General features: G+C 44.6%; 1 protein-coding gene across 1 annotated transcript in view; it reads left to right on the top strand.

Moving 5' to 3' along the window:
• tweek (transmembrane protein KIAA1109 homolog tweek) overlaps window positions 1-22,304 on the top strand; it is a 789,520-nt gene that overhangs the window by 309,768 nt on the left and 457,448 nt on the right. The window contains 1 exon segment of the mRNA XM_068348609.1: window positions 4,697-4,881. Within this exon segment, the coding sequence (XP_068204710.1) occupies window positions 4,697-4,881 (185 nt within the window).

The following is a 22,304-nucleotide window of genomic DNA, read 5'->3' as shown; positions in this document are numbered from 1 at the left end:
TCCTTCTTGTCGTCTGGGATCACTCCTTGCCAGAAGTCGGAGTTGTTGTTTGCTCCTCTCTCCAAGTGTCTGTTTCCGGAGGAGCTGATCAAGGGGATGGCTGCCTCGCTGATCCAGAAGGATACCCATGATCTTATGGCATCTTCCGCACGTAAGGCTAAAGCTTTACCTTCCGTGCCTAGACCTTTCCGTCCTGCGGCAGTGGACACACCAGCAACTAGGTTCATCCCGCCCTTTCGTGGCAGAACCTCCAGCAGAGGAGGTCCCCGTGCCGACAGTCACCGTGGCAAATCCAAGAAGGGTTCCAAGTCCGCAAAAGGCAGGATCTGACTGCCTTCCTCTCCAGACAGCAGTGGGAGCCAGGCTCAAGTTCTTCTGGCAAGCTTGGGAGAGCAGAGGTGCAGGCGCTCAGTCTGTGAAGTGGCTAAGGGAGGGGTACAGAATTCCGTTCTGCCGCAGTCCCCCTCTAGCAACATCTCCCATCAACCTCTCTCCCAACTACAAGGAGAAGGACAAGAGGCTAGCGTTGCAACAAGAGGTGTCGCTCTTGCTACAAAAGGGAGCGGTAGTCATAGTCCGGGACCATCAATCCCTGGGCTTCTACAACCGTCTCTTCCTGGTAGCGAAGAAGACAGGAGGTTGGAGACCGGTGCTGGACGTCAGTGCTCTCAATGCTTTTGTCACCAAGCAGACGTTCACGATGGAGACGACGAAGTCGGTCCTAGCAGCGGTCAGGAAGGAGGACTGGATGGTCTCGTTAGACCTGAAAGACGCGTACTTTCACGTCCCCATCCATCCAGACTCCCAACCTTTCCTAAGGTTCGTCTTTGGAAAGGTTGTGTACCAGTTCCAAGCCCTGTGCTTTGGCCTAAGCACGGCACCTCTTGTGTTTACCAAACTGATGAGGAATATTGCCAAATTCCTTCACTTGGCAGACATCAGAGCCTCCCTCTTTTTGGACGACTGGCTTTTAAGAGCTCCGTCAAGTCGTCGCTGTCTGGAGAATCTCAGATGGACTATGGATCTGACCAAGGAATTGGGCCTCCTGGTCAATATAGAGAAGTCCCAACTCGTCCCATCCCAGACCATTGTCTATCTAGGTATGGAGATTCAGAGTCGAGCTTTTCGGGCTTTTCCGTCGGCCCCAAGGATCAATCAAGCCCTAGAATGCATCCAGAGCATGCTGAGAAGGAACCGATGTTCTGTCAGGCAGTGGATGAGTCTAACAGGGACACTTTCATCGCTGGCCCAGTTCATCGAGTTAGGGAGACTCCACCTCCGCCCCCTTCAGTATCATCTAGCTGCTCACTGGAGAATGGACATGACGCTAGAGGCGGTCTCAGTGCCTGTTTCCGAAGAGATGAGGTCTACACTGACGTGGTGGAAGAACAGCATTCTTCTCAAGGAAGGTCTACCATTGGCTGTTCAGACCCCCGACCACCGTCTCTTCTCGGACGCATCGGACACGGGCTGGGGTGCGACACTGGACGGACAGGAATGCTCGGGCACGTGGAATCAGGAGCAAAGGACACTTCACATCAACTGCAAGGAGCTTTAGGCAGTTCATCTGGCCTTGATAAACTTCAAGTCCCTCCAGCTAAGCAAGGTGGTGGAGGTGAACTCCGACAACACCACAGCCTTGGCTTACATCTCCAAGCAAGGAGGGACTCATTCGAGGAAGTTGTTCGAGATCGCAAGGGACCTCCTCATTTGGTCAAAAGATCGAAAGCTTTCGCTGGTAACGAGGTTCATTCAGGGCGACATGAATGTCATGGCAGATCGCCTCAGCCGGAAGGGTCAGGTCATCCCCACAGAGTGGACCCTTCACAAGAATGTTTGCAGCAGACTATGGGCCCTGTGGGGTCAGCCCACCATAGATCTATTCGCTACCTCGATGACCAAGAGGCTCCCGATGTATTGTTCTCCGATTCCAGACCCAGCAGCAGTTCACGTGGATGCCTTTCTGCTGGATTGGTCCCATCTAGACCTGTATGCGTTCCCTCCGTTCAAGATTGTCAACAGGGTACTTCAGAAGTTCGCCTCTCACGAAGGGACACGGTTGACGTTGGTTGCTCCCCTCTGGCCTGCGAGAGAATGGTTCACCGAGGTACTGCAATGGCTAGTGGACGTTCCCAGGACTCTTCCTCTAAGAGTGGACCTTCTGCGTCAGCCTCACGTAAAGAAGGTACACCCAAGCCTCCACGCTCTTCGTCTGACTGCCTTCAGACTATCGAAAGACTCTCAAGAGCTAGAGGCTTTTCGAAGGAGGCAGCCAGAGCGATTGCCAGAGCAAGGAGGACATCCACTCTCAGAGTCTATCAGTCAAAATGGGAAGTCTTCCGAAGCTGGTGCAAGGCGAATGCAGTTTCCTCAACCAGTACCTCTGTAACACAGATAGCTGACTTTCTGTTACATCTAAGGAATGTAAGATCCCTATCAGCTTCTACGATCAAGGGCTACAGAAGTATGTTGGCAGCGGTCTTCCGCCACAGAGGCTTGGATCTTTCCACCAACAAAGATCTACAGGACCTCCTTAGGTCTTTTGAGACCTCAAAGGAACATCGGTTGTCCACACCAGGCTGGAACCTAGACGTGGTTTTAAGGTTCCTGATGTCATCAAGATTCGAACCGCTTCAATCAGCCTCTTTTAAGGATCTCACATTAAAGACTCTTTTCCTCGTTTGCTTAGCAACAGCTAAAAGAGTCAGTGAGATCCACGCCTTCAGCAGGAACATAGGTTTTACATCTGAAATGGCTACATGTTCCTTGCAGCTCGGTTTTTTGGCTAAAAACGAGCTTCCTTCTCGTCCTTGGCCCAAGTCGTTCGAGATCCCAAGCCTGTCCAACTTGGTGGGGAACGAACTAGAGAGAGTACTTTGCCCAGTAAGAGCTCTTAAGTACTATTTAAGACGGACAAAGCCATTACGAGGACAATCAGAAGCTTTATGGTGTTCTATCAAGAAGCCTGCTTTACCGATGTCTAAGAACGCAGTTTCTTACTACATCAGGCTTCTGATTAGAGAGGCACATTCTCATCTGAGGGAAGAAGACCTTGCTTTGCTGAAGGTAAGGACACAGGAAGTTAGAGCTGTCGCTACTTCAGTGGCCTTCAAACAGAACCGTTCTCTGCAGAGTGTTATGGATGCAACCTATTGGAGAAGCAAGTCAGTGTTCGCATCATTCTATCTCAAAGATGTCCAGTCTCTTTACGAGAACTGCTACACCCTGGGACCATTCGTAGCAGCGAGTGCAGTAGTAGGTGAGGGCTCAGCCACTACATTCCCATAATCCCATAACCTTTTTTAATCTTTCTCTTGAAATACTTTTTATTGTTGTTTTTTGGGTTGTACGGAAGGCTAAGAAGCCTTCCGCATCCTGGTTGATTTGGCGGGTGGTCAAATTCTTTCTTGAGAAGCGCCTAGATTAGAGGTTGTGATGAGGTCCTTTAGTATGGGTTGCAGCCCTTCATACTTCAGCACCTAGGAGTTGTTCAGCATCCTAAGAGGACCGCTAGGCTCAGTAAGGAAGACGTACTTAAAAAAGGCAGAGTAATGGTTCAAGTCGACTTCCTTACCAGGTACTTATTTTTTTTATGTTTGTTATTTTGAATAACTGCTAAAATGAAATACGGGATACTTAGCTTCTAATGTTAACATGTATGCTGGTCTCCACCCACCACCCTGGGTGTGAATCAGCTACTTGATCATCGGGTAAGATTAATATTGAAAAATGTTATTTTCATTAGTAAAATAAATTTTTGAATATACTTACCCGATGATCATGAATTTAAGGACCCTCCCTTCCTCCCCATAGAGAACCAGTGGACCGAGGAGAAAATTGAGTTCTTGTTGACAAGAAGTACTTGAGTACCTGCTCACAGATGGCGCTGTTGTGTACACCCCCACCTGTATAGCGATCGCTGGCGTATCCCGACCTTAGATTTCTGTCGGGCAACGGAGTTGACAGCTACATGATCATCGGGTAAGTATATTCAAAAATTTATTTTACTAATGAAAATAACATATTTATTATAGAACTTTTTAATAAGTTTAGAAATTTTGTTAAGAATACTTTTTGTTATTCATATGTGTGCATATCCTAGATAGAGGTAGTTAGAATCAGCTGACGATGTCTACATGTTCTCAAATGGGTTTGCATAGAAAAATTTTTTATATAACTGATATGGAATTACAGTATTCCTTGAATAGACTATTTGTGATATAATGTGCTAATATCTACAATAGGGGGAAAATGGTTTTATTACCTATATTGTAATTTTATTTCATTCTGTTAATCTTTTCATTTATGTCAGTGGTTATCCCACCAAGGCTGATGCTAGCCCACTGATGAGGTTTAATTTTTAGTATGTTAGTATAAGACCATCTAAAAACTTTTAGGGGTGAATTTTAGGATTTAAAGATTGTCTTATACACAAAAATGTACAGTAATGTTGTTACTATAAACCAAGTCACAACCATGTTTAGAAAAGAAAAATGTCACAAGCCCAAGGGACCACACTGGGGAAAGCAGCCTAGTGTGGAAAATGATCAGAGAAGAAAAGAGCAAACTGTAAAAGAACAAAGGTCAAGACTAAAGTAAATTATGACTTACAATGTTGAATAAAAGAATGAAAATAAACTATGAAACTATAGTAGTAATGTACTTTAGAAGTTTTTTGTATTTCTTTCTTATCTAGATGACTATAGTTGGTAATGGAGAAGGCAGTCTGTCAAGGGTTTCATCACAACAGTCACTACCTGTTGTACCAGAGGATCAGCAGCAAATGACCCCATGCAATGAGTTTATCCCAAGTGAAGCATTTTCGTCTTCGCCACATCATGATCAGTCTTACATTACTGCTAGCTATTCAGACCGTCATGGGTAAGTTTACCTCTAGATTGCTGTTTATGAGCAATTTTAACCTCCTGTTTTATTTTTTTTCCCATTCCTCTAATACTAACATTATCATATTCAAGTTTTTTAAATGAATGTTAGAAATGAAGTAGATTATTCTTAAGATCAGATGGGTGTGTTGTGTGATTTAATATGATTCAGGATTTTTGTTGTAATTCAACTTCTAAAACACTGCCACAGTGACGAGGGAGTCAGCTTGTTTAGACCTGGAAGAATTGTCAGATAGCTATTGTTCAGGTAGGGTGTTTTCCCCTGAGTTCTGAGATTGTGAATTCAAGGCGTTGGATCTTTCCTGCTATTTTCTTCGTTGGTTGGTGAGTTGCAATTCGAAGGTCGTCTATTACTTCATCAAAGGGAGTTTGTAAGGCAAGTTTAACTACATAATAGTATTAGAATTTCCTCTATTTTCCAAAGAAAAATATCTTTCAAATGCTTCTTAAATGAAAGAATTTGGTCAAGAAACTAAAAAGTAGATAAGAGTTTGAAGTAACCCCCAAATAACATTGTTTTAATGGGTTCAGATTGCTCTCTTTAAGACAGTTTTCAAATGTATGAAGTTCTTGTTTGGTTTTCTACTCTTTGCCAATCAATGGGCTCTGCTTATCTAAAGGGGTTTCTCCCCATCCATGAATGGATATATTTTTGACAAGTCCCTTGAGAAAGAAAAATTAAGTTTCCTCTTACTGAATGGTGACTAGGTAAACCTCTGAATGCTGGTGCAGGGAACACTAAACTCCAATGGAATTCATAGTTTATAAGATACACATTACAATAGGAAAAGAAAAAGTGAAATATCCCTTACACTGCTGAGAAAACAAACAAATAAAAGGCATTAGATTACTGCTTGTAATGTTCATATAACTGATATAAAAAAAAAAGTGCAATATTGGTTGAGCTGTGACCAAATAATGGAATGATTATCTTAGTCTTGTAAATCATTGGAACATTTAAAGGCTTAAACTACATGCAAAAATTTCTTTTGATTGAGCAGACTTTATGAGTCTATTAGAATATAGTGTCATTGTTATTTGTTATAGTTGTTTTATATGCTTTGTATACAAAATACTTTTTTTCAAGTGGGGTTGCTACTTGGTTTAGGTTACCAAGTAACGATAATACGGGAGGATAGTTCCTAGACTTACACTCAACACCAAGGAAGGTAGTGCAATGAAAACTACCTCTCACAAACAATCAGACAACACAATGTTTGCTAGTAGTAAACAAACAAAACAAATCCATAGAAAGAGGTTAACAAAAGAAAAAGATGAAACTCACTCTGTAATGTCTGAATTACACTAAACAATGGATGTAGAGTAATGGCAAAATTTTCACCAGGAAATGAGTAGTTCTTAAATACATGGAGCCCATTTCATAAGTTTCTGTTCAGCAAACAATCTTAACATTGGAGGTATTCTTTTCAACACAAGAACATCCTCAAATATACATGGACTTCAACATGTGGCAATTACAAAAAAATCAAATACAGTAGATCCCATTGTTATTAATAAAGAGAGAAGAAGGACTCTGAGAAATGTAAGAAGCTATAGAGGTGCAGATATTGGTAGTGATCACCAGCTCTTCATTGCCACACTGAAATTAAAACTGAAAGCACCCAACAGAAAGGTAGATGAAATACCTAGGTTTGATACAACTAAGCTTTTAGAAGAAGAGCACAGAAAAACATTTGCAATTGACCAATGTGGGAATTGATTTGCAGTTTTAGAGACTCAAGAGACAAAGAGCAGACTATTAATGAAGAATGGTGTGATATTAAGAATATATATCAGTCAGTTGGTAGTGAAGTGTTGGGACATGCAGTTAGAAGGAGAAAGCCATTGATAGCAAATGATACATGGGATTCTATAAAAAGGAGACAAAGACAGAAATTGCTTGTTGAAAGTTTTTGAGGAATTAATGAAAATTACAAGGTAGAACATGTTAAATATTCCAGTATTGATAGTGAAGTCAAAAGGAAAGTCGGGAATGACTGTAGAGAATATTTAGACAGTAAAGCAGATGAGGCTGACAAAGCAATGAATTCAGGAAGTGGCTATGGTGTAAGAATTGCTCATAGAATTCTTAATGAAATCTCGACTGGGGCAAAGAAGAAGCATATACCTATCAAAAAGAGAGATGGATCTGTTATAACAACAGAAGATGAAGAAAGACAATGTTGAGTGGAACGCTTTAGTGAGGTTACGAATAGGAGATGTGAAGGGAATAATTTTATTGATATACCTGAAGCTGATGAAGACCTTGATGTGCCCATGAATGAATTCAGTGTGTTTGAAGTCAAAGCTATCCTCAAATCACCAAAGAGATGGAAAGCCCCTGGATACGATGGAATAACTGCCGAGATGATACTGGCTGAAAATGAAGCGACTCCTAGACTACTTGCAAGATTATTTTGTAGAATGTGGCATGAAGAGCAAAACCTGATGAATGGGACTTGGGAGTGTTTGTGAAAATGGCAAAATAAGAGACCTGCCTCATTACAATAATTACAGAGGCATAACACTTACGGCAGTTGTTAAGAAAATATATAGTATGCTTATCGTAATGAGACTGGAGAGAAAGATTGACGAAAAGCTGAGAGATGAATAAGCAGGATTAGAAAAGGTAGAAGTTATACTGACCAAATTTTGATTTTGAGACATGTACAGCAATGCGTAGAATATAGAAATCTACTTTTGATGGCATTTGTGGACTATGAAAAAGCCTTTGATAGTGTGCATGAACAATTTTGTGGAGAGTCCTGTGTTATGGAATTCTTCTTAAATATGTAAATTTAATTAAGTCTGTTCATGAGCATAGCAAGTGCTGTGGAGGAAAGTTGGATAATTCAACTACACACAAAAATAAAAAGCATTAATGTTACTTGGATAAGATGGAGAATAACATTTCCATTAGGCAACTAGTAAAATGGGGCGAGGCAAATCAACAAGTGTCTCTTTCACATACCTTACAATGCTGAGAAGGTCAATCAAATAATTTTCACATGTCATAATAGGAGTAAATATATCTACTTGTATCCTTCAGGAAACCCAATTAAGTAATTGTTCATGAAAGAAAAAAAACATACCACAAAGCATCATGCAAATAAAAACTTATATAAATTTTGCATATATTGCATACTGACAAAATAGAAAGGAATCCCACCCATTACAGTCCTCAAAAGCAAAACCAAAGCAATACATAACAATGTAATAAAATGGATGATGAATTGTAGGTTACTTTGCAAAGGAAAGGTTGATACGAGGCTAAAAGACTTATCAGTCTATTAGCCTGATACTATAACTATATACTTTATTCTCATATTAGTCTTACATAAGAACTGTAATGGGTTAACAAATAAAATATTGATTGTAACCTACTGTGGCCCCCCTTAGGGCCGATGATAGTTGCACGGGTATTAGCCTAACAACCACGCACCTAGGCCTAACCTATTAGACCACTAACATAAACTATGCATTAATAATAGACATAGGATGTGTGTAAGTTTTAATCTAACCAAAGATCAAACGATCATATATGAAATTGGATGCTCGGCAACACTACTGTACCGTATAGCCTAAATCAGACTACTGTAGAAATAAACAAATGGCCTCTAGGGCACGTAAGCCAACACAGCTAGAGGTATGTACTATCCTCAGTTGAGGACACTATGCTATCAACTGGAATAGATGACTGTATCGAACAGGCCCGTCACATATACTCACCTACCCCCTAACGTTAATATAATAAACTCGGCGTGTATTCACTGCTAAAAACCCGGCGACAACAGGTGCCAATAAGTGGAGATGTTCTCTCGGGCACGATTGTAATAAGACAACAAAATTGGCGAGATTTCTCCCAAACCTTAACCCATAAGCCAATGTTCGTATGTTTAATACAATTATGAAATAAATACTTGGACGTAAGGTAGTTAACAGGGGGGACATTTCTAGATGGAAAAAGATAATGAATAACAATATAATGATACAATAACTGGATTATTAATATCTTCAATAACCAATTATTCTCTATACAATTAAAGTTGAAGTCGAATCAGAACTCCAAACACAACTTCCAAACAAAAGAAACTTATTTTCAAGGAAAAATTGATAATTCTAATGAAATAAACATCTTTATATTGTTACAATAATAACAAACTCCAATAATTAAATAAATCTATATTTCAAATATTAAATTTATTGGAAATCAAACAAATAAGAAATGAAATAATGAAGACCTTTCATGTGACATCATCAAACGACTAGTAACTGCAGAATTGATTCTGTTGAGTCGAACATTCGACACAAGTGCAAAGTTAATGTTAATAGAGTCTTGTCAAATAAATTTCCAGTGAACAGTGGAGTACTCCAAGGGAATATGTTGTCATTTATGTTGTTTATCCTCTTCATGGATTTTGTAATGCGTAGAATAGTCAGAGATGGTTGAGAAGGATTGGACTGGATTGGTGATAGGAATTTAGCTGACCTAGAGTATGCTGATGATGCTGTCCTTGTTAGTAGAACACCGCAGGATTTGCAATACTTGCTTACCAGAATGCATGAAATATCACACGAGGTTGGTCTGAAAGTAAATAGAAGAAAGACAGAGATGATGAGAACGGAGTATGCAATGGAAGATGAAATATCATCAGAAGGAGAAAAAATTGATGAGGTAGAATTATTTAAATATCTAGGAACTACGATCTCTAATACAGGGTCTTTAGAATTAGAGTTGAGTGTAAGATTGAAAAAGGCAAATTAGACAATGGCTTGGTTAAGTAAAATTTGGAAATAAAATTTCCTGAAATTGCTTATAAAAATCAGACTATATATCAGTTTAGTGAGATCAGTGTTACTCTGTGGACATGAGTCATGGTATGACAACGAAACAATCTCCAATTGATTTAGTAGATTTGAGAACAAAGCAATCAGAAGGATATTTGAGTAAATGGCAGAACAAAATTAGAAATTATACTATAAGAGAGATTACTTGAGTGGATAAAATCATAATGAAGGGTAGATGGAGATGGTTAGGGCATGCTCTTCGCACTCCCCAGAGAGATTAGTTCACCAAACGTTTATCTGGGCTCCACAAGGCGCTAGAAGAATTGGAAGACCCAGGCCTACATGGCTGAGGACTATGAAGTGCAAAGCAGATGATGAATGAAGTTTTGAATTAAAAGATCAAAACAGAGATGACTGGCGAAATCTAACCGAGGCCCTTCCCGTCAATAGGCATAGGAGGAGATGATGATGAGGATGATAATTACATGTAGAATCATTGCTGGTTGCTGAAAATATCAGTGGGTATTGATGAAGAAAATTGCAACAATTCTCTAGGTAAAGGAAGAAGTCAGAAAAAGAGCTTTGGAAATTCTAACATAAATGTTTACATCACTACAGATTCTTGGACAGTGAAGAGGTTGTTTGGATCATATTACATGATCCAGGTGGTGCATGCATGAATGGCCACTCTTCTTCTGTCAGAAAGACAACAGACTTAGTCAGGGAATACTGTATTTAAAACTAGAACTTTAGATGCTGATTGATGGAGTTGTGGTGAACACTTTTAAGACAGAAGAGTATGAATAAGACAAAATAAGGGTTAAAAATTTGTTTAATCGTAGAGAAAAATAGGATGTCTTTTAAGAAGATATGTGTAGTGTGAAAAGTTAGACAAAATATTTTATAGAATAAAAAGTAAATAAGAAGAGATTTTCCCTATAGTTTTTGAATGTTGCAAGTATGAGAGAGAGGTGGTATTAAAAGAGGTCTGTATAAATTTGAGAATCCCTGCAGGGGCAAGTGTTGATGTTGCAAGATATAGATTTGATGAGATTACAAATGAGATATTGCAGAAAGCATTTATTGAATTACTAATAAGGGAGTTTAAAGAATCTCCAGATTACGGGAAAGTTCCAAAAGAATGGTAGAGAGAAATCAGTTTTTTCAATATTAATCTTACCCGATGATCATGTAGCTGTCAACTCCGTTGCCCGACAGAAATCTAAGGTCGGGATACGCCAGCGATCGCTATACAGGTTGGGGTGTACACAACAGCGCCATCTGTGAGCAGGTACTCAAGTACTTCTTGTCAACAAGAACTCAATTTTTCCTCTGTCGTGCCACCGGCAAGACCTACTTGGATACGCTGTGATTCTGGAGTTGTTTCTCACGATTTTGGTGATGTATTCGCTCTAGATTTTAGCCTTCGCTATTCAGGAAGCTTTATCATTAGCTTAGCAAGCTTTTGGAATTAATTTGGATTAATTGTTAACGAACTTTGCTAGTTTTTGGAATCCCCCCTTGACTATTTCTACAATTCAAGATGTCTGACCAGTCTCAAGTCCCTAAGTACAGGCAGTGTAGTGTTAGGGCTTGTACTAGGCGTCTTCCGAAGGCCTCCATAGATCCTCACACCGTTTGTTCCAATTGTAGGGGTAAATCCTGTCAATTGGAAGATCGGTGTGAGGAATGCGCTGGGCTTTCGGAATTCGATTTTAACGAATTCCTTAAAAATGCACGTAGGCTAGAGAAGGATAGGATCAGGAGGAGTTCTTCTCGCTCTGTTGATTTTTCCTCTCCCCATGCCCCTCAACCTTTTCCTTCCCCTGTAGTGGTGACTCCCGACCCTGCTACTAGTGCTCAGCCATCCATGGCGGATATGATGCGTGCCATTCAGGCTCTTGGTGACAGAGTGGAGTCATTGGCTAATGACCGTAATCAGCTTTTGGCAGATGTCAAAGAGCTGAAAGCGAAAAGTGCAGTGGGAAGTGTTAGTGCTAGTGAGGTGAAAAGTGTCAGTGTCAGTGTTGCGCATGAGGGTACATCTGTTCGTGCCAGTCGTCCTCCCAGTCCGGGACCTCTTGCAAGCTCCCAAGCCCAGGGGAGAAGCAATGTCGAAGGACCTAAGGGTTCGGCAGGCCTTGATCAGCGTACGGATGTACCCTCAGTGGTTGCGGACGTTTCTCTCAGAGATCGTCCCATCCACATACAGACGAATGAGCCCTATCATCCCTCGTCTGTGGAAGAAGTTTCAAGGAGGAAACGATGGACCAAGGTCTCACGACCTCTCAAGCGTAAGGTCCCTTCCGAGCGAGTCCAACGGCCCAGGTGTAGCCACTGGGTCAGTTCGGACTCGCCGCAGTCTTCCGAAGACTGCACACCTCCCAAGAGAGGTAGAGTGGTTCCACAACAGGCTACTGCTCCGTCTGTTGCTGCTCCAACCACGGTAGACCCTAAGTGGTCCATGCTGCAGACTATGCAGTCTCAGCTTGCTGCGTTCATGCAAGAGTATCATGCTGAGAAGGTTGACACTGCCCCTGTTAGCCTACAACCTGCCGCGGTTGTGCGCTCAGCAGATACTGCGGCTGCCTGCTCCCACACTCCACCTGTGAGAGCTCCACCACCGATGCGCAGTCCACCCTGCCAGACGCATGTTCTTGCTGCACCATCCGTTGACATGCGTGAGCTACCGCATCAGCAGTGGGAAGGTGCTGTAGAGCTGCCATGTTCTGACACTATGCGGCATGCTCCGCAACCCATGCGGCATGCTCCGCATCCCATACGGCATGCTCCGCAACCCACGGCAGTCCCTCCCACGCACCAGCACTCTGCTTTTGTTGTTGCCAGCTCGCAGACTGACCAGCAGCGGCATGATGTTGAATCTGCAGCAGCTACGCATGCACCCGTGCTGCCGGATTCAGCCGTTCAGCTTTCTGCTCCGCCTTTGCCACTTCCTACTCAGCTTTCGGATGATGGAGTATCGGATGACGAAGATGCACATTTGGATGAACCGCACTCCGACTTAGAAGGGCCCAAGTCTACGCCTCCCTCCTTAGACTTTCGTAAAGTCCTTGCCTTGTTCAGGGACTTGTATCCAGAACAGTTTGTGTCTGCAACCCCTCGCTCTCCTCCCTCCGAGTTTGCTCTGGGCATGCAGTCTGCTGCTCCTGCCTTCACCAAGCTTGTCCTCGCACGCTCATCCAAGAGAGCTTTGAGGGTTATGGGAGAGTGGTTGCAGTCCAAGAAGCAACTGGGAAAGACTGCTTTCGTCTTTCCGCCTACCAAGCTTGCTTCCAAATCTAGCGTCTGGTATGCCACGGGAGAGCAACCCGGCTTGGGGGTTCCTGCCTCTGCCCAGGACGACTTTTCAAGTCTGGTTGACTCTCCCCGCAGGCTGGCTATGAGACGATCGAAGATTTGCTGGTCCTTTTCTGACATGGATCATCTGTTGAAGGGAGTCTTTCGTGCTTTTGAGATATTCAACTTCCTCGATTGGTGTTTGGGAGCGTTAAGCAGAAAGACTTCCCCTTCGGATAAGGACTCTGCCATGCTGATCATGTCTTGCATGGACAAAGCCATTCGGGATGGGTCTGGTGAACTTGCGGCTTCGTACACGTCGGGTGTGCTTAAGAAGAGAGAACATCTTTGCTCCTTCTTGTCGTCTGGGATCACTCCTTGCCAGAAGTCGGAGTTGTTGTTTGCTCCTCTCTCCAAGTGTCTGTTTCCGGAGGAGCTGATCAAGGGGATGGCTTCCTCGCTGATCCAGAAGGATACCCATGATCTGATGGCATCTTCCGCACGTAAGGCTAAAGCTTTACCTTCCGTGCCTAGACCTTTCCGTCCTGCAGCAGTGGACACACCAGCAACTAGGTTCATCCCGCCCTTTCGTGGCAGAACCTCCAGCAGAGGAGGTACCCGTGCCGACAGTCACCGTGGCAAATCCAAGAAGGGTTCCAAGTCCGCAAAAGGCAGGATCTGACTGCCTTCCTCTCCAGACAGCAGTGGGAGCCAGGCTCAAGTTCTTCTGGCAAGCTTGGGAGAGCAGAGGTGCAGACGCTCAGTCTGTGAAGTGGCTAAGGGAGGGGTACAGAATTCCGTTCTGCCGCAGTCCCCCTCTAGCAACATCTCCCATCAACCTCTCTCCCAACTACAAGGAGAAGGACAAGAGGCTAGCGTTGCAACAAGAGGTGTCGCTCTTGCTACAAAAGGGAGCGGTAGTCATAGTCCGGGACCATCAATCCCCGGGCTTCTACAACCGTCTCTTCCTGGTAGCGAAGAAGACAGGAGGTTGGAGACCGGTGCTGGACGTCAGTGCTCTCAATGCTTTTGTCACCAAGCAGACGTTCACGATGGAGACGACGAAGTCGGTCCTAGCAGCGGTCAGGAAGGAGGACTGGATGGTCTCGTTAGACCTGAAAGACGCGTACTTTCACGTCCCCATCCATCCAGACTCCCAACCTTTCCTAAGGTTCGTCTTTGGAAAGGTTGTGTACCAGTTCCAAGCCCTGTGCTTTGGCCTAAGCACGGCACCTCTTGTGTTTACCAAACTGATGAGGAATATTGCCAAATTCCTTCACTTGGCAGACATCAGAGCCTCCCTCTATTTGGACGACTGGCTTTTAAGAGCTCCGTCAAGTCGTCGCTGTCTGGAGAATCTCAGATGGACTATGGATCTGACCAAGGAATTGGGCCTCCTGGTCAATATAGAGAAGTCCCAACTCGTCCCATCCCAGACCATTGTCTATCTAGGTATGGAGATTCAGAGTCGAGCTTTTCGGGCTTTTCCGTCGGCCCCAAGGATCAATCAAGCCCTAGAATGCATCCAGAGCAGGCTGAGAAGGAACCGATGTTCTGTCAGGCAGTGGATGAGTCTAACAGGGACACTTTCATCGCTGGCCCAGTTCATCGAGTTAGGGAGACTCCACCTCCGCCCCCTTCAGTTTCATCTAGCTGCTCACTGGAGAATGGACATGACGCTAGAGGCGGTCTCAGTGCCTGTTTCCGAAGAGATGAGGACTACACTGACGTGGTGGAAGAACAGCATTCTTCTCAAGGAAGGTCTACCATTGGCTGTTCAGACCCCCGACCACCGTCTCTTCTCGGACGCATCGGACACGGGCTGGGGTGCGACACTGGACGGACAGGAATGCTCGGGCACGTGGAATCAGGAGCAAAGGACACTTCACATCAACTGCAAGGAGCTTTAGGCAGTTCATCTGGCCTTGATGACCTTCAAGTCCCTCCAGCTAAGCAAGGTGGTGGAGGTGAACTCTGACAACACCACAGCCTTGGCTTACATCTCCAAGCAAGGAGGGACTCATTCGAGGAAGTTGTTCGAGATCGCAAGGGACCTCCTCATTTGGTCAAAAGATCGAAAGCTTTCGCTGGTAACGAGGTTCATTCAGGGCGACATGAATGTCATGGCAGATCGCCTCAGCCGGAAGGGTCAGGTCATCCCCACAGAGTGGACCCTTCACAAGAATGTTTGCAACAGACTATGGGCCCTGTGGGGTCAGCCCACCATAGATCTATTCGCTACCTCGATGACCAAGAGGCTCCCGATGTATTGTTCTCCGATTCCAGACCCAGCAGCAGTTCACGTGGATGCCTTTCTGCTGGATTGGTCCCATCTAGACCTGTATGCGTTCCCTCCGTTCAAGATTGTCAACAGGGTACTTCAGAAGTTTGCCTCTCACGAAGGGACACGGTTGACGTTGGTTGCTCCCCTCTGGCCTGCGAGAGAGTGGTTCACCGAGGTACTGCAATGGCTAGTGGACGTTCCCAGGACTCTTCCTCTAAGAGTGGACCTTCTGCGTCAGCCTCACGTAAAGAAGGTACACCCAAGCCTCCACGCTCTTCGTCTGACTGCCTTCAGACTATCGAAAGACTCTCAAGAGCTAGAGGCTTTTCGAAGGAGGCAGCCAGAGCGATTGCCAGAGCAAGGAGGACATCCACTCTCAGAGTCTATCAGTCAAAATGGGAAGTCTTCCGAAGCTGGTGCAAGGCGAATGCAGTTTCCTCAACCAGTACCTCTGTAGCACAGATAGCTGACTTTCTGTTACATCTAAGGAATGTAAGATCCCTTTCAGCTCCTACGATCAAGGGCTACAGAAGTATGTTGGCAGCGGTCTTCCGCCACAGAGGCTTGGATCTTTCCTCCAACAAAGATCTACAGGACCTCCTTAGGTCTTTTGAGACCTCAAAGGAACGTCGGTTGTCCACACCAGGCTGGAACCTAGACGTGGTTTTAAGGTTCCTGATGTCATCAAGATTCGAACCGCTTCAATCAGCCTCTTTTAAGGATCTCACATTAAAGACTCTTTTCCTCGTTTGTTTAGCAACAGCTAAAAGAGTCAGTGAGATCCACGCCTTCAGCAGGAACGTAGGTTTTACATCTGAAACGGCTACATGTTCCTTGCAGCTCGGTTTCTTGGCTAAAAACGAGCTTCCTTCGCGTCCTTGGCCCAAGTCGTTCGAGATCCCAAGCCTGTCCAACTTGGTGGGGAACGAACTAGAGAGAGTACTTTGCCCAGTAAGAGCTCTTAAGTACTATTTAAGACGGACAAAGCCATTACGAGGACGATCAGAAGCTTTATGGTGTTCTATCAAGAAGCCTACTTTACCGATGTCTAAGAACGCAGTTTCTTACTACATCAGGCTTCTGATTAGAGAGGCACATTCTCATCTGAAGGAAGAAGACCTTGCTTTGCTGAAGGTAAGGACACATGAAGTTAGGGCTGTCGCTACTTCAGTGGCCTTCAAACAGAACCGTTCTCTGCAGAGTGTTATGGATGCAACCTATTGGAGAAGCAAGTCAGTGTTCGCATCATTCTATCTCAAAGATGTCCAGTCTCTTTACGAGAACTGCTACACCCTGGGACCATTCGTAGCAGCGAGTGCAGTAGTAGGTGAGGGCTCAGCCACTACATTCCCTTAATCCCATAACCTTTTTTAATCTTTCTCTTGAAATACTTTTTATTGTTGTTTTTTGGGTTGTACGGAAGGCTAAGAAGCCTTCCGCATCCTGGTTGATTTGGCGGGTGGTCAAATTCTTTCTTGAGAAGCGCCTAGATTAGAGGTTGTGATGAGGTCCTTTAGTATGGGTTGTAGCCCTTCATACTTCAGCACCTAGGAGTCGTTCAGCATCCTAAGAGGATCGCTAGGCTCAGTAAGGAAGACGTACTTAAAAAAGGCAGAGTAATAGTTCAAGTCGACTTCCTTACCAGGTACTTATTTATTTTATGTTTGTTATTTTGAATAACTGCTTAAATGAAATACGGGATACTTAGCTTCTAATGTTAACATGTATACTGGTCTCCACCCACCACCCTGGGTGTGAATCAGCTACATGATCATCGGGTAAGATTAATATTGAAAAATGTTATTTTCATTAGTAAAATAAATTTTTGAATATACTTACCCGATGATCATGAATTTAAGGACCCTCCCTTCCTCCCCATAGAGAACCAGTGGACCGAGGAGAAAATTGAGTTCTTGTTGACAAGAAGTACTTGAGTACCTGCTCACAGATGGCGCTGTTGTGTACACCCCCACCTGTATAGCGATCGCTGGCGTATCCCGACCTTAGATTTCTGTCGGGCAACGGAGTTGACAGCTACATGATCATCGGGTAAGTATATTCAAAAATTTATTTTACTAATGAAAATAACATTTTCAATATTAATCTTACCCGATGATCATGTAGCTGTCAACTCTGTTGCCCGACAGAAATCTACGGTCGGGATACGCCAGCGATCGCTATACAAGTGGGGGTGTACACAACAGCGCCATCTGTGAGCAGGTACTCAAGTACTTCTTGTCAACAAGAACTCAATTTTTCCTCTGTCGTGCCACCGGCTAGACCTACTTGGATACGCTGTTGATTCTGGAGTTATTGTTCACGATTTGTTGATGTATTTGCTCTAGAGTTTAGCCTTCGCTATTCAGGAAGCTTTATCATTAGCTTAGCAAGCTTTTGGAATTAATTTGATTTAATTATGGTGACGAAGAGAGTATGGACTCTCTTTCACTTTTAAATGGCCGACCCTTCCCTTAGACGGAAGTGTTGGTGTCGAAGAGAGTATAGACTCTCTTTCACTTTTTATACCCACCCTTCCCTTAGACGGAAGTGTGTTTAGGTTTTTGGTAATTTTGCTTAACAAAGTTATAGATTTATTTTATATCTCTCCGCCATTTATAGGCCTCTTCGATTAACTTCCATTTATTATAAACTTATAAAAATTAATTTTTATGTTTGTTTATATGCGACCTTTCCTAATAGTAGGCGGTCCTTACTTGGAACCGAAGTTAATTAACATTGAGCCCGTCATATCGTTTTTCCTGTTAAGAATTTATGCTATTTTAATTTTAATGTTTTTGAAAGAATTTCTTTGATAGTCTCGTACTGTTTTCAAAGTTGAACTAACGTTTTGTTTAGTCTCCGCAGTTGTTGACGTTCAGAACGTTCAACTTGCGCTCTATCGTTACGATAGAGAGAGAGTATTTCACGGTTTCACGTTGCAGTAAGAGTAAACCGATTCTAGCGTTTCGTTCATTCTTTCTTAGCTTAAATGGTTTTAATTCTAATAAAGGAACTTTTTATTTGGGAAACCTTTCAGTTTTTTCCTTTAACAAATAATATGTTTTAACGATATATATAATTGGGCTCATCTCTCAGGTTCTAAGTCAAGAGAGAGAGAGAGAGAGATAGAGACGGAGGGAGAGAGAGGAGGATAAACGTTTCGTTCAAGCGGGTAACGTTGTTCTCGTTTTTTGCTCTTCTCCCTAGTCGCTATAGGGGAAGAAGGTAAAACGTTTCTAGAGTTTTATTCTTGTTCCCAGGCTTTATGCGGTGAGAGATTTTAAACGTAGTTTATTTGATCTAGTGTTTAGTCTCTTTTCCAGCCACTGAATTCTTTATCTTTCATTATGTTTTTCTGTTACATTGTAATACTGTTTTCGCAATTACTACCTTTTAATGAAGGATAGGATTGCGTGTTTCAGGTACAAACCACTTAAAGTTTCGAGTTCAGTGAAATAAGTGCAAACAGAAAATCAAAAGTGATAAAGTGATATGCGCAAAGTGTTACAGTGTTGCGTTCGAGGGTTCGTCTGTTCGTGCCAGTTGTTCACCTAGTCCGATACCTCTTACAAGCTCCCAAGCCCAGGGGAGAAGTAATGTCGAAGGACTTATGGGTTCCACAGGCCTTGATCAACAAACAGACGTTTCCCTCCGTGGTTTCGGGTGTATCTACACACGTTGCCGACGTGATCACCCCACCCACACAAAGACGAGAGAGCCCATTTATTCCTCGTCTGCGGAAGAGGTTTCTCGCAGAAACCATGGACCAAATCTTGCAGCTTTTAAGTGCAAGTCGGTCCCTTCCGCGCAAGTCCAACGGCCTAGGTGTAGCCACTGGGTCAGTTCGGACTTGCTGCAGTACGACAACTGCACACCTCCCAAGAGAGGCAAGGTGGTACCGCAACAGGCAGTAACTCCGTCTGTTGCCGCACCAGCGGTTTTAGACCCTCAGTCACAACGGACAGTAGCTCCGTTTGTTGTTGTCTTTCATAGACCCTAGTGGTCCATGCTGCAGACTATACAGTCTCAGCTTCTTCCTTCATGCAGGAGTATCATGCTGGAAGGTTGACAATGCACCTGTTAACCTACAACCCGCCGAGGTTGTGCGCTCAGCAGATACTGCGGCTGCCTGCTCCCACCCTCCACCTGTGAGAGCTCCACCACCGATGCGCAGTCCACCCTGCCAGACGCATGTTCTTGCTGCACCATCTGCTAACATGCGTGAGCTACCGCATCAGCAGTGGGAAGGTTCTGTAGAGCTGCCGGGTTCCAGCACTATGCGGCATTCTCCGCAGCCCATGCAGCATGCTCTGCATACCTTACAGCAGGCTCCGCATACCATGCAGCATGCTCTGCATACCTTACAGCATGCTCCGCATACCATGCAGCATGAGCCGCATACCTTACAGCATGCTCCGCATACCATACCGCATGCTCCTCAACCCACCGCAGCTCCTCCCACGCTCCAGCACTCTGCTTTTGTTGTTGCCAGCTCCCACACTCCGACTGCGGAGAAGGTTGACGATGCACCCGTGGGCCTACACCTCCCACGGTTGTGCGCCCGGCATGGCTTCCTGCTCTCACACTCTTGTTGTGAGAGCTCCTCCACCCATGCACAAGTCAACCCTGCCAGATGTATGATGACTCCCACACACAGAGCACTCCGTTGCCGCGCGTGAGCTACCACAAGCTGCCGTGTTTTGACACGGTGTGTCAGCCTCCGCAACATACTGTGGTTACCGCCACTCGCCAGCAGAAAACTAGTCAGCAGGAGTTGAGGCTTCCCCACACAACTTTGGTTGTTGCCAACTCACAAACTGTCATACAGTTACATGACGTTGCCTTCTGGTCTGCTACTTATACACCAGTGCTGTATGTCCTCACGCTCCTGTTGTGGTTGACAGTTCAGTTTTTGACAGTTCACAGACTGTCAAGCAGTTTCATAACGTTGCCTTCTGGTCTGCTGCTTTTGCACCAGTGAAACCCTCACTGAGAGAACCTAGCTTTTCTCGGATATGGTTCCTGTAGATGAGAAAGTGCTGTTCTCCCTCCTTCTGATATTCCCTTGAGGACTCTGTCATTTGGAGAGGAGCCTTAAGCTGCTTAGCCTCCTATGGACTTTTATTTAAGCATAACATGCTTCCAGGGAGGGTAAATGGTTCCGCTTCAGTCGCTAACCCCGTCTGTTGCCACACCTGCTCCCATAGACCTTGGGCTTTGTTGCAAGACATGCAGTCCAAGCTTAGTCCTTGATAGAGGATTTTTTACGGAGTCAGTGTGTCACTGGGAAGACGTTCAACAACCAGCAGAGGTGACTTGTTGTGACGCAGTGCGGCAACCTCAGCAACCCGATAAGGAGTTGTCTGTACTACCCAGACAGTCTAGACAGTTTCGGGTTGTCGCTGTACTTCCTCGCTTCCCCATGGTTGACAGTTCACAGACTGTGCAGCAGTACCATGATCTTGTGTCCGGCTCCGTCACGCATCCACCAGTGCGACCGGATTCAGAGAGTCAGACGTTGCCCACTCCGTTGCCGTTTCCTCATCAGTTTCGGATGAGGAACCCTCTGATGAGGACATGGCTGAACGAGAAGATCAATCCCCAGCCCTGCTATCCATCCAGAAGATGCTGAAGAAGGAATACGGCCCTGTCAGGCTGTGGATGAGTCTGGTTAGGACACTGTCATCCGTGGTGCATTTGGTGTCACTTGGAAGACTACACCTCCGTCCTCTTCGGTTTCATCTAGCTCTTCACTGGAAAAGGACAAGACGCTACAAGCGGTCTCGATCCCGGTTTCCGGAAGATAAGTCTGGTCTAACCTGAGGAAAGGACTTTATCAACCTTTTATAGGGTCTTCCCCTGACTGTTCAGACTCCCAACCACGTTCTCTTCTCAGACGCATCGGACGTAGGCTGGGGTGCGACCTTAGGCGGTAGGGAATGCTCGGAATTATGGAACTCGCGTCAAAGGACAATGCATTTTAACTGCAAGAAGCTTCTGGCAGTAAGTCTGACCTGGAAAAGCTTCAGGTCTCTCCTTCAAGACAAAGTAATGGAGGTCAACACGGACAACTCCCTGCTTTGATGTTCATCTCCTAGCAAGGAGGGACCTACTCTCTGACATGGTGCGAGTTCGCTAGTGACCTCCTCTCCTGTTCAACAGGTCTTGACTTTTCACTAGTAACAAATTTCTTCCAAGGCAACTTGAATGTCTTAGCAGTTTGTCTCAGTAGGAAGGGACAATAATTCCAACATATTGGACCCTCCACAGAGATGTATGCAAGAGACTTTGGGTCACTTGGGGCCATCCAACCATGGATCTCTTCGCAACCTCGATGTCCAAGAGGCTCTCAACAGACCCAGCAGTGGTTCTTTTAGATGCCTTTCTACTAGATTAGTCTCATCTAGATCTATATGCATTCCCTCCGTTCTAGTTTGTCAACAAGGTACTGCAGAAGTTCGCCTCTCACGTTGGGACAAAGTTGACACTAGTTGCTTCCCTCTGGCCCGCGAGAGAATAACTTACCGAGGTACTTCGATGGCTAGTAGACGTTCCCAGAACTCTTCCCCTAAGGGTGGACCTGCTACGTCTGCCACGCGTAAGAAGGTACTCCAAGGCCTCCACGCTCTTCGTCTCACTGCCTTCAGAGTATCGAAAGACTCTCGAGAACTAGAGGTTTTTCGAAGGAGGCAACCAGAGCGATTGTTAGAGCAAGGAGAACATCCACCCTTAGAGTCTACCAATCGAAGTGGGGAATCTTCCTAAACTGGTGCAAGTCAGTATCCATATCCTCGACCAGTACCTCTGTAACTCAAATAGCTGACTTCCTCTTATATCTGAGAAAAGAGCGATCTCTTTCAGCTCCCACTTTCAAGGGTTACAGAAGCTTGTTGGCATCAGTCTTCCGTCACAGAGGCTTAGATCTTTTTAACAATAAAGATCTACAGGACCTCCTTAAGTCTTTTGAGACCACGAAGGAGCGTCGTTTGGTTACACCTGGTTGGAATTTAGACGTGGTTCTAAGATTCCTT

This window comes from Palaemon carinicauda, chromosome 24 (genome assembly GCF_036898095.1).
Source record: "Palaemon carinicauda isolate YSFRI2023 chromosome 24, ASM3689809v2, whole genome shotgun sequence".
In the NCBI taxonomy this organism is placed as follows: Eukaryota; Metazoa; Arthropoda; class Malacostraca; order Decapoda; family Palaemonidae; genus Palaemon; species Palaemon carinicauda.
This window is presented reverse-complemented; position numbering and strand designations above follow the sequence as displayed.